Genomic DNA, 10,881 nt, shown 5'->3' on the forward strand with positions numbered 1-10,881 from the left:
TCATGCATAGTTTGGTGTCCAAGTGCTGCTCAAAAGTGTGTTTAATGGAGTACCACTGCTAAAACTTGTAGCAGTTTCAAAAAAGCTAACATGGATCAATTCTAAATGAACTGAGCATATGGGTACTACATACAAATTGCTATAGCCATGTTTAATTTCAAGGTTGTCATTTTCAAATTTGCTTCTCACTTCCATGTGCTTATTGGAGAGCAGGATCTGACAGTAAGGAGAGGGGGAAGGGGCTGGCTGGGGAATAAGTTTGGGAAGCAGAGAGCAAAGAGGCTACCGGATTCCCCAGATTTATATTCTCTGCTGTGGCAGTGGGCAGGGGACTAATTCAAGGCAAACCCTGCAATAATTAGATTCTATACCTGGAAAATTATGACAAATTTATAAATTTTCCATATTTAGGATATAATTGTTAGAGGGGTCATCTTATAATCGGGGTCATCTATTTGAGTAAATCTGGAATTTTAATTTTAATTGGGAGTCTGCATATTGAAATTATAGCAATTTACATAGAACATGTTAAGAACTTTCTCTGATATCCTAGCATTGCAGCTAGGTTACTCCGTTACTGACTGACTTTCAGCTGGTAAAGAAGCATACAACATGAATAGTAATTTTTCCATGGCTGGCAGTTGTGAGACAAAGCCATGAGGCAAACAATTGACAGAGGTTCCTATAAAGCAGAATTTTCAGACATCTTAAGGTTCATTGCAGGGCAATGGGATATAGACTCACAAGTCCTTAAGTAACTGAAAAATTATCTTAAGCTTCCAAATCATTAAGTGCTACTGAATATTGTACTTGTAAGGGTTTGGGGGGAAGTGTGAAGAAGTGTGTTCATGACCTACAGCAGGTAGTCAACAGAAATCTAAATAGGATGGACAATGGAGAAAATAATTATAAACTCAAAAGAATGAACAAGATAAATATTTAAAAATGTGTTGCCGTGATTGAAGCAAAGTGTAGCAGTGTAGGTTTTGTGAGTAACTACTAGTTAGTATTGAGTTACTGTTATTAACACTTCTGACTTCATAGTATAAATGCAGTTTATTAAAATGTCAAGCTTTCTTTGTGGCTCTCCCCTATTCCAAAATTACTTTTTTCTGGTAATTTCCTGTTGTAAGTGACGAATATATAAATCAAGATAATACTATGTAGAAGTTTATTTGTTTTTTTCAATACTTTTATTTCAGATATACCAGTATATCCAAAGTCGTTTTTATCGATCACCGGAGGTGCTACTGGGAATGCCTTATGATCTTGCAATTGACATGTGGTCCCTTGGGTGTATTTTAGTTGAAATGCATACTGGAGAGCCTCTTTTTAGTGGAGCAAATGAGGTCTGTAATTTCTTAGAATAAGTGACTGTTCATTCTAATTTGCATTTTAATCTGATTAATTGTAAAACAAAAGTTGTTTAATTATTTGAGAATGGTCAACGGCATTGCAGTAGAAACAGTATCCTGATAGGTATCTAAATCATCAGATCTTAATCTCAGATTTTAATTTATTGATTGATCTAATTTTTTATACTTATTAATATATTTGCTCTGAATTGTTTTCTTAGAATGTACAACTAATTATGAACTCCACAGCTTATATGGATAGCAAACATTTTCTCCCCATTTTTATGTATTGAATTTTAGATTCTGCCATGTGTACTAAATAACTGGGTAATTTCTTATTCATAACAATTATCTTTGAACTAGGTGGATCAAATGAATAAAATAGTGGAAGTTCTAGGGATACCACCTGTTCATATTCTTGACCAAGCACCAAAAGCAAGAAAGTTCTTTGAGAAGTTGCCAGATAGCACTTGGAACTTAAAGAAGACCAAAGATGGAAAAAGGGTAGGTTATATACATTCTATAAGATATAGATTCTCTAAATAGCTTTGTTGACTACTGATGCTGACTGAATTTGTGTTTTACTGGATCATTAATTTTAATACTATTTAATATAATATCAAAAATATTGACAAGGAGTTTTCAACTTTGATTTTTTTTTAATGATCCATTTAAATTATATTGATTTTAAGCCTTAGTTTATAACTAGAATAGAACTCATGGAATTTCTGACTTCTCAACAGGAGTACAAACCACCTGGAACTCGTAAACTTCACAACATACTTGGAGTTGAAACAGGGGGACCAGGTGGACGTCGTGCTGGGGAATCGGGTCATACTGTAGCTGACTACTTGAAGTTTAAAGACCTCATCTTAAGGATGCTTGACTATGACCCCAAAACTCGAATTCAACCTTACTATGCCCTGCAGCACAGCTTCTTTAAGAAAACAGCAGATGAAGGTACAAATACAAGTAACAGTGTGTCTACGAGTCCTGCCATGGAGCAGTCACAGTCTTCAGGAACCACCTCTAGCACATCTTCTAGTTCAGGTATGTTTCTCACTGATAGATGATCACAGTAGAGATGCACCGATATATCGTCCAATATTGGAACGGTACTGATATAAAGAAAATGTGCTGTATCGGATATTGGGGCAATGGGGCTGATAATTTGGCTGATAGATAGATTGATAGATCAATCCCACAATGTGCAGTGAGGGAGTGGGCAGGCGCAGGTGGGGCGTGGGACTGAGCCATGGCTCCTTGGAGAGGGGGAGGGGCAGCTCCCACTGCTGCTAGCACCCCAGTAGGGCATGGGGTGAGGGGAATGTACCCCCCAAATTTGCACGGGTTGGGGCAAGCTGCAGCCGGGGCTGTGCAGGTCTCTCCTTGGTAGGGGCTGGGCTTGGAGCAGGCACCAGCAGCACTAGGAGGATGCTGTATCCACCCCAGATTTCACTGCTGCTCTGCTCCCAGCGCTGCTGCCACCACCCGCCCAGTGCTGCTGCAGCTCAACAACCTGCCTCCACCCATTCGCTGAGAAGAGCCGGGGCTGTTCCAGGCGGCTGGTGGCAGCAGCGCTGGGAGAGGAGCAGCAGCGAAATTGGGTGGATGCAGCATCCTTCCAGTGCTGCTGGCGCCTGCTCTGAGCCCAGCCCTTGTCTAGAGGAGCCCTGCGCAGCCCTGGCTGCAGCCTGCCCTGCACAGATCTGGGGGCACACCCTGCCCCACCCCCCTTCCCTCCCCCCTCCCTTTCCATCACACCAGACTTACCAGCTGGAGGCAGCAGTATTGGAAATCGAATCAGTATTGGCTGATATGCTTCCTTAAATATTAGGTATCTGTATTGGCCCCCAAAATCTCTATTGGTTCACTCCTAGTAATTTGTACAGTTTCAGTTGCATGCCTTCAGCTTTTGAGGAACAATTTTGAGCAGATTTTAAAAAAAATCTGTTTTTAAAAAGAAAACAATTTTAAAGACTAATTTTAGACTTTGATCTTCAAGCAGTTCATACCCGTGTGTCCTCATGTTATGGAACAAAGATTTGTATTGTAATCTTTATTTTCTATTGTTATTTAAAGGTGGGTCTTCTGGAACAAGCAACAGTGGAAGGGCACGGTCAGACCCTACTCATCAGCATCGACATAGTGGTGGACACTTCACAGCGGCAGTCCAGGCTATGGACTGTGAAACGCATAGTCCCCAGGTACATTCTTGAAATGAGCATCTCCCTTTAAAAAATGTTATTTAAATCACTAGCTTTTATTTTCTAAGGCAGTGGTTCCCAACCTTTTTTTGCTGTGACTCGCTGCTGGGAATGGAGTGAGGCGGTGGTGGTGGCCCAGGGGCAGGGGAGCTCCTGGCATGGGGTGCAGCTCGTCTTTTGTGTGCAGTGCTGCTGGCATTGCCCCTGCAAGCTTCATTTGGGTTGCGACCCGAGGTTGGGAACCACTGTTCTAAGGCAAGCATTGGCCACCTTTTGGGGCAGCAGGCCGCATTAACAGAGCTAGCACATTCAAAGAGATTACTCCCTTTTCATAGGATAGTTGCCAGTGCAGTGGTACTCAGCCTTCTGGCTCCATAGGCTGGCCTGACACCGTGAACTGGATCTGCCCATACACTGGTGCTATCTAGGGCACTGTACCATGCCACCTGGCCCATGGGTTTCCCTATGGATGCAGAAATTTGGCAGCAGGGGAGCAACAGTTAATACAGCCACTGCTCTCCTGCTGCCAGATTTCCAGACTATGGAGAGACCCACTTCATGGATGTCACGGTTCTGTGGGCCCATGGGCTGGAGTTTGAGCATTACTGCGCTCACTGCTTTCCCCCGTCCATACAAAAAACGTGGGATCCACATAAAGGTTGACCTTTTAGCATATCCCAGAGAGCTATTTTGAACTGCAGTGTGGTGAACTTCCATAGAACATTTTTCTTTATTCCAATTTTAAATCAGTATTTACAGGTATCCTGCAAGGTTGAACGAATGTTTTGTCAAACTTTTGATATTTTTAGAGAAAAGCCATTGTAGAAGTGCAAAGTATGAATAGTTTGAATTAAAAGTACAAACTAGTGCATTGGAGGCCACCCTTTTTGGCAGGTCTGCCATCGATTAGCCCCGCACTCCTTTTGAGTGCCACTCTAATCCCTTTCCCCTGCCTGATCTGCTCTGCTTTCTGCTTCATGCCCTATCTGTTATTGTGCTGCCAGCCTGTCTCCTCCTTGATCTGATGCATGCCACAAACAGAAGCTGCCCATGCTACTTGTGACATGCGTGCCACAGGTTGGCTGCCCCTGAAATTATTGCTCGATTTACTGCTAGAAGAATAACACTGAAATTTAGTAGTTATTGACCATTGGTACCCAGCACTGTAGGATAGTGGGAAAACAAGATTTTCTGATATCACCAAGGGGCGTCATTTGTGCTTCTGCCCAGGTGAGGGAAAATTACAATTAGTTTATACAGATTTACAATTCACTAGAGTAAAAAAAATATTGAGCAACCAGTGTGCAGTAGCAGTAACTATTATAAAGCAACATAGAATTGAAAAAGATCTCTTGCTGTTTCAGGAGCAATATTAACTTAAAAACTTTCATAAACTTATGAAGCACCATCTCACTAAACTCTTTTGAGGCTGCTCATATTCCACATTAGAATCATGGGCATGCAAATAAGTTTCATGTGAGAAAGAATGGTAGAACTTTAGAGCATGTAAGCTGCTCTATGGGAATTGCCCATGTGCACACATTTTACTATATTAAGTGAAAGTTAATCTATGGTAACTCAGTCCTTTGGGGTTAAAAACATGTGTATGTATTGTTACCGTAGAACAGCCTGGATGCCATGAAGTAATGTGCCACTCTCCTTTGCCTGTTGGTAATTTGTTCGTGTGCCCATGCTTTAAGAGTGCTTTTATGCAGTATGTGTTAATTTATTTTGGAAGTGGATTAACCTAAACTGCACAAAGTGACTTCTTGTTTGGAAAAAGTATGTCCATATGGGGCATAGTAGTACAGAGTAACCAATGTATCTGTAATTCATATTCTAGCTCTTACGCAGTAGCTTCCCCGTGTAGAAAAACCCTCATTTTTAGTTTTGTTCCAATAGAGCTGTCTTTCAGTGCTACTTCAGAACCAACTGCAAACTACAACTTGCTTTTTTGTTTAGCATTTTAGTTGTTCTTGAGGCCCCAGTCCATGTCCATGGTCCCACTGCACTAGGCACTGTACAACTATAAACTTACTAATTACTACTCTTTACCAATGCTGTTTTTGACTTTTTAAAAACTTTCTGTAAGGGTATGCAGTTGGTCTTTTGTTCCTTAACTGTCTCAGTGGCGTTATATTTAATTACTGTTCTAATGTGTCTAAGGATATATTTAGGAAAGTATGTTAGAATATTTCCTAAATACATATCTAGTGTATATTTTTGTTGCTATGTAAAATTTAACTTTATTTCGTTTAAAAAGTTAAGACTTAGCTTTAATGTTCTTTGTAAATTCAGTTGATTTGATCTCAGGCCTTTTATATTTTACATTTACCACCATAGGTTCGACAGCAGTTTCCTCCTCCACTTGGTTGGACAGCCACTGAAGCTCCTACACAGGTCACTGTTGAAACCCATCCGGTTCAAGAAACCACCTTCCATGTAACCCCTCAACAACAGAATGCATTACATCATCATCATGGAAACAGCTCCCACCATCACCACCACCATCACCACCACCACCATCATCATGGACAACAAGCCTTGGGTAGCCGGACCCGGCCAAGGGTCTACAATTCTCCAACAAACAGCTCCTCCACCCAGGATTCTATGGAGGTGGGCCATAGTCACCACTCCATGACATCCCTGTCTTCCTCAACTACTTCTTCCTCTACATCTTCCTCCTCTACCGGTAACCAAGGCAATCAAGCCTATCAGAACCGCCCAGTGGCTGCTAATACCTTGGACTTTGGACAAAATGGAGCTATGGACGTGAATTTAACAGTCTATTCTAATCCGCGCCAAGAGACTGGCATAGCTGGACATCCAGCATACCAGTTTTCTGCTAATACAGGTCCTACTCATTACATGACTGAAGGGCACCTTGCAATGAGGCAAGGAATTGATAGAGAAGAGTCTCCCATGACAGGAGTTTGTGTTCAGCAAAGTCCTGTGGCTAGCTCGTGACTAAACTGAAACTAAGTTTGTTTCTTGTGTGTTTTTATAGAAGTGGTGTTTTTCCAAAAACAAAGTGCAAAGCTGCTTGAATCAGAAGGAGATAAACTCACTGAACCGCTACAGGAGGGCAAAGCTGACTATTTTTTTAAACTTGAAAAGTTTGCAAAGGGACAATGAAGTTTTTTAAGAGCCATGTCCAAACCCACCTTTATGGATAGCTTAGAGGTGTCTCACCTTTTGCTTCCCCCATTTTAACTTGCCACAACTTAGTCATAGTTATTTTTTGTCTCATTCAACAGGGGTTAATGTTCAAATGTTGGTCTTAGTTGCAAACTAGTTTCTTTTTAAAGGCACTGCACATGATTTACATAAAAGGGCCCTTTCAGATTTTATGGGGTGGGAGAATGAGTATTATGTGTGTGTGTGTGTGGATTTTTTTTGGGTTTTTGTTTTTGGTTTTTTTAACTTCCCCAAACACACATGGGCACAGAATTGCAGTACTGTAAGGAAGAGGGACCTTCAAATTACACAAATATATAATCTTCAGCTGTAAAAAGGGACGGTTGTAATAGAGTTTGTAAGGCACATTAAGCATGCTAAATGGCGGTGATCAGAACTCTCCTTATCTGAATCTACTGAGGATCAAAGCAGCAATTATAATGGGATTCTGTGTGTCTTGTATTTAGAGACCACAGTCAGCTAGTATTGGAATATGACTGGTCTCATAACTAAGGTGCACTGAGAAGCAATCAACGGGTCGGTCCTGGCCAGTCCTGGGGAGGTTTAAGTGGTGGTCTTTGGGATAACCTTTGGCCTTATGGATTTGGACTCTAAGTTAGAAGAGCCTACCATTTCAGATGCAATCACTTTTGGACATGCATTTGCAGACAGTCCTTAATGCTGAAAACACAGAGAATGGGTAATTCAAGAGGCCTTTCTTTTAAAATAGACTTTTGTGACCCACTTATTGTAAGGTATTGCAAGGTCACTTTGCGTGTGTCATAAAGTTGACTTCCTTATTGGTTGAAGGTCACAGAAGTAGTGGTTTGCGTTTGATGGAAATAGCTACAACTGTGTCCCTTCTTGCTTTTTACTTTTTTCTTTTGCTTTTTCTCGGCACGTGGTTTCTCCACCATTACTTCTGCACAAAGATGTCTTCTGTTCATCCTGAACATTTTTAAAAATGCAGAATTTTATGTGACTGCTTTTTTGCCTCACAATTATGCTGTGAATTTTACAAAAATTTATTTTCTTTTTTGATAATTTATTGTACCAAAGCTGTTTTTATAGCACATAGATGTCTGTAACCAATAATGTAGCAGTTCTGCACTTTGACACAAGGTGTAACTAGACCATTTTTAAATGTCAGTTGAAAATTATGGCTGGACTATTTTTTAAACAAAACTGGAACTGTTGTTGAATTCATTACTATTGCTTAAACAAAACTGGAACTGTTGTTGAATTCATAGCCAATACATTTACAGCAATCTGTGTGCTGAACATAATAGATTGACATCTAATTCAAGACTATAACATCTGTTACATTATAAATACGTTCAGGCTTCTGACGGTAAAAGGGACACTAGATACAGAAGCTATGAAACCAGCAATTGATTCTTGTATTCCTTATTAACATAAATGTAAACTTGAAGGCAAGACCTTGATTGCATGAACAGGTCCAAAACAATAGTATGAGTAAAGCAAAAAGCTCATGTGAGACCTGAGGTTAGCAGGCTGTATTTAACAGGTGCCTAATTTTTGGGTTATGCTGCCTTAATATAACACAGTCAGCTTGGCAGTTGCTAAATTTTTGGGCCCATTTAAAGATTTATATATATTATGATTAAAAACTCATCAGACTAAATAGAACAGGTAGGGTAATTTGGTGATTACCCATCCCATATTGCCCGTTATATATTACGGAAGCAGTGATCTACCTCTGCCAATAAACCCTTTAAAAACTAATGCAGCAGAAGAATATTCCATCACTCATACTGGTCAATGAAGTCAGTTTTTCTGAACAAAAGCTGGGGGTTTTGTACTTAAAATGACAACACAGCAGCTGAATATTGTCTGCATACGAATGAATACTTGGGGTTATCAGTTTTTGTAAACCAGAACTTTTTTATCAGAGGATCCATATTTCTTTTGTACTGAAATGTCAAGCTTGTGGTTGAAAGCATTTTTGAACTCAGTAGTTAAGAAAAGTTTATGGTGATTGAAAGGTTGTCATCTTACAAATGGAGTGCTGAGTTTAGCAATATAAAAAGGAATCCAATACTTACTGCTGTCTAGGAATATAAGGGTAATATAAAATATGGGTAATATTTTTTGTGCTGGTTGCCACATTTTAGCAAGCACCAAAAATCAAAACTGTTTAAAAATTACATAGAGAAGAAATCATAAAATCCAATGCTTCTGCATACTGTGTTATGTTACAGTCCAGTTTTGTGTGCTTTACTACACAGTTTGGTTACAGGACTTCTGTGCATTGTAAACATAAACAGCATGGAAAAGGTTAAATACCTGTGTTCAGATTGTAAGATCTAGTCCGGACTTGCTGTGTATATTGTAACGTTAAATGAAAAAGACAAGCCCTTTGTATTATAGTCATGCAGTCTTATGTATGATAAACAGTTGAATAATTTGTCCTCAGACTCTTTACTGTGCTTTTTAAAAAAAATTATTTAAGAGAAAAATGTAAACATAGTAAAATCTTCCTATGCAATTAACCTACTCCAAACCATGGTCTGGTAGGTATAATTATAGTAGAATATGTAAATATCAGATACATTAACATAGACTTAAAAAAATTATGAAAGTAAAAATTGGAGGTATAACAGATAATTTTGAGTTTTTAATTGAAACAGTAAGATATACAAATCCTTGATGTATAAGTACTCACGTTTCTGCTTGATTCTGGTTTATTATTCTTCAGTATTGTCTTGGATTCAGAGTTGTTTATATTCTTATCTGTTAGGTTTAGACTATTACAGATATCTTCTCACATGCACTACTGAGTTCCTATTACTATAGACTACATAGTAGTCTACATGATTTTAAAGCTCAGAAGTGAGTATTATAATCTCATATGACCTCCTACACAATAGAATCCATAGAATTCTATCCATTAAGTTCTGCATCATAAAGTCTGTATTTTAAAGTTGAGTTAAAATGCATCTTTAGAAGGACATGATTTAGAGGCCTTAAGTGAATTCTCCATCACAGTTCCTGGTAAGCTATTCCAGTAGTTCATTACCGATGTTGCTAAGCATTCTTCATCTTGCTTCCAGTTTAAATTTGTTTAGCTTCAACACCCAACCATTGGATATGCTATTATCTGCTAAAATAAAGGGACCTATAGTTTCAGAGATCTTCTTCCCCATAGTCGGAAGGTGAGCAAGTTGCCTCTAACCTTCCCTTTAATATAGATGAAGCCTTTTAAGCCTCTGAATGTAACGGTTCTTTCCAGATCTTGGATTTTTCTGGTGTCTCCTTCCTTGATGTCGCTTCAATTTTTCAACAATTTTTAATGGGTAGGCACCAGAATTGGCCACAATATTCCACAAATTATCTTATTAATACACATGCAGAGGTAGTATTACCTATATACTTTTTATGCCTATTCCTGTTTATACCACCAAGGTCTGTATTTTTAGGCCCCTTAGTGCCATCATTTTCCTTAGAAGCTCCTAGTTAGTTGGTTATTCACCATGATGCTAAATCCTTTTTAGAATTGCTGTTTCCAGGTACAGTTCCTCATCTTGTAAGTATGACCTTACATTCTGTCTGAGAGTATGACTTCCCATTTGGCTTTATTAAAATGCAGGACGTCTGAAGGTGCCTGGTGTAGAAAGAGATCCAGATGGATCTATGTAAGTGCTCAGTCCTCATTATTTATTACTCTACCAGTTTTGCTGCTTCTGCAACTTTTGCCAGAAGTGATTTTGTAACTGTTTCAGTTAACAGATGAAAATAGTGAACCAGCTTTGAGATGAAAAGCATTAGGCATGAGAAATGCCCTTACTTGTTTGATTTCTTTCACTAAATATTATTGTAGTCTGAGATAAATTGATTAGCCAATGTTCAATCAATTTAATATGTGCTGTTTTAATTTTGTATTGCTTGCTTAGTGTCATTCATGCGTGTCTCGTAGGGGGTGTACAAGGAGGCATCTCCATCCCTCTGTCAGTTGTGATTTTATATGGTGCTGTTATTTTAATCAGAATGTCATGCAGCACTTGAAGATGGTATGAAAATATCTATCTTCAAAATAACCCAATATTCAAAATAATGTATAAGATTAGTATTGCCAGTTTCTTGTATGTTATTCATAACAGTGTAGCCAGATGTAACCAGAA

At 39.1% G+C, this 10,881-nt stretch overlaps 1 protein-coding gene across 7 annotated transcripts in view; it reads left to right on the plus strand.

The window, feature by feature from the left end:
- The window catches only part of DYRK1A (dual specificity tyrosine phosphorylation regulated kinase 1A), a 127,706-nt gene extending 119,766 nt beyond the window's left edge, over nucleotides 1-7,940 (plus strand). For all 7 annotated transcript variants that reach the window (XM_025212067.1, XM_014523090.1, XM_025212063.1 and 4 more), the window contains 5 exons: nucleotides 1,203-1,349; nucleotides 1,719-1,859; nucleotides 2,099-2,405; nucleotides 3,438-3,562; nucleotides 5,906-7,940. In XM_025212067.1, coding sequence (XP_025067852.1) covers nucleotides 1,203-1,349; nucleotides 1,719-1,859; nucleotides 2,099-2,405; nucleotides 3,438-3,562; nucleotides 5,906-6,529 — 1,344 coding nt within the window. In that variant the 3' untranslated portion in view covers nucleotides 6,530-7,940. The remainder of the gene's footprint in view (nucleotides 1-1,202; nucleotides 1,350-1,718; nucleotides 1,860-2,098; nucleotides 2,406-3,437; nucleotides 3,563-5,905) is intronic.
- The last annotated feature ends 2,941 nt before the right edge of the window (nucleotides 7,941-10,881 follow it).

This window comes from Alligator sinensis, unplaced genomic scaffold, assembly GCF_000455745.1.
Source record: "Alligator sinensis unplaced genomic scaffold, ASM45574v1 scaffold69_1, whole genome shotgun sequence".
NCBI classification, from domain to species: domain Eukaryota; kingdom Metazoa; phylum Chordata; order Crocodylia; family Alligatoridae; genus Alligator; species Alligator sinensis.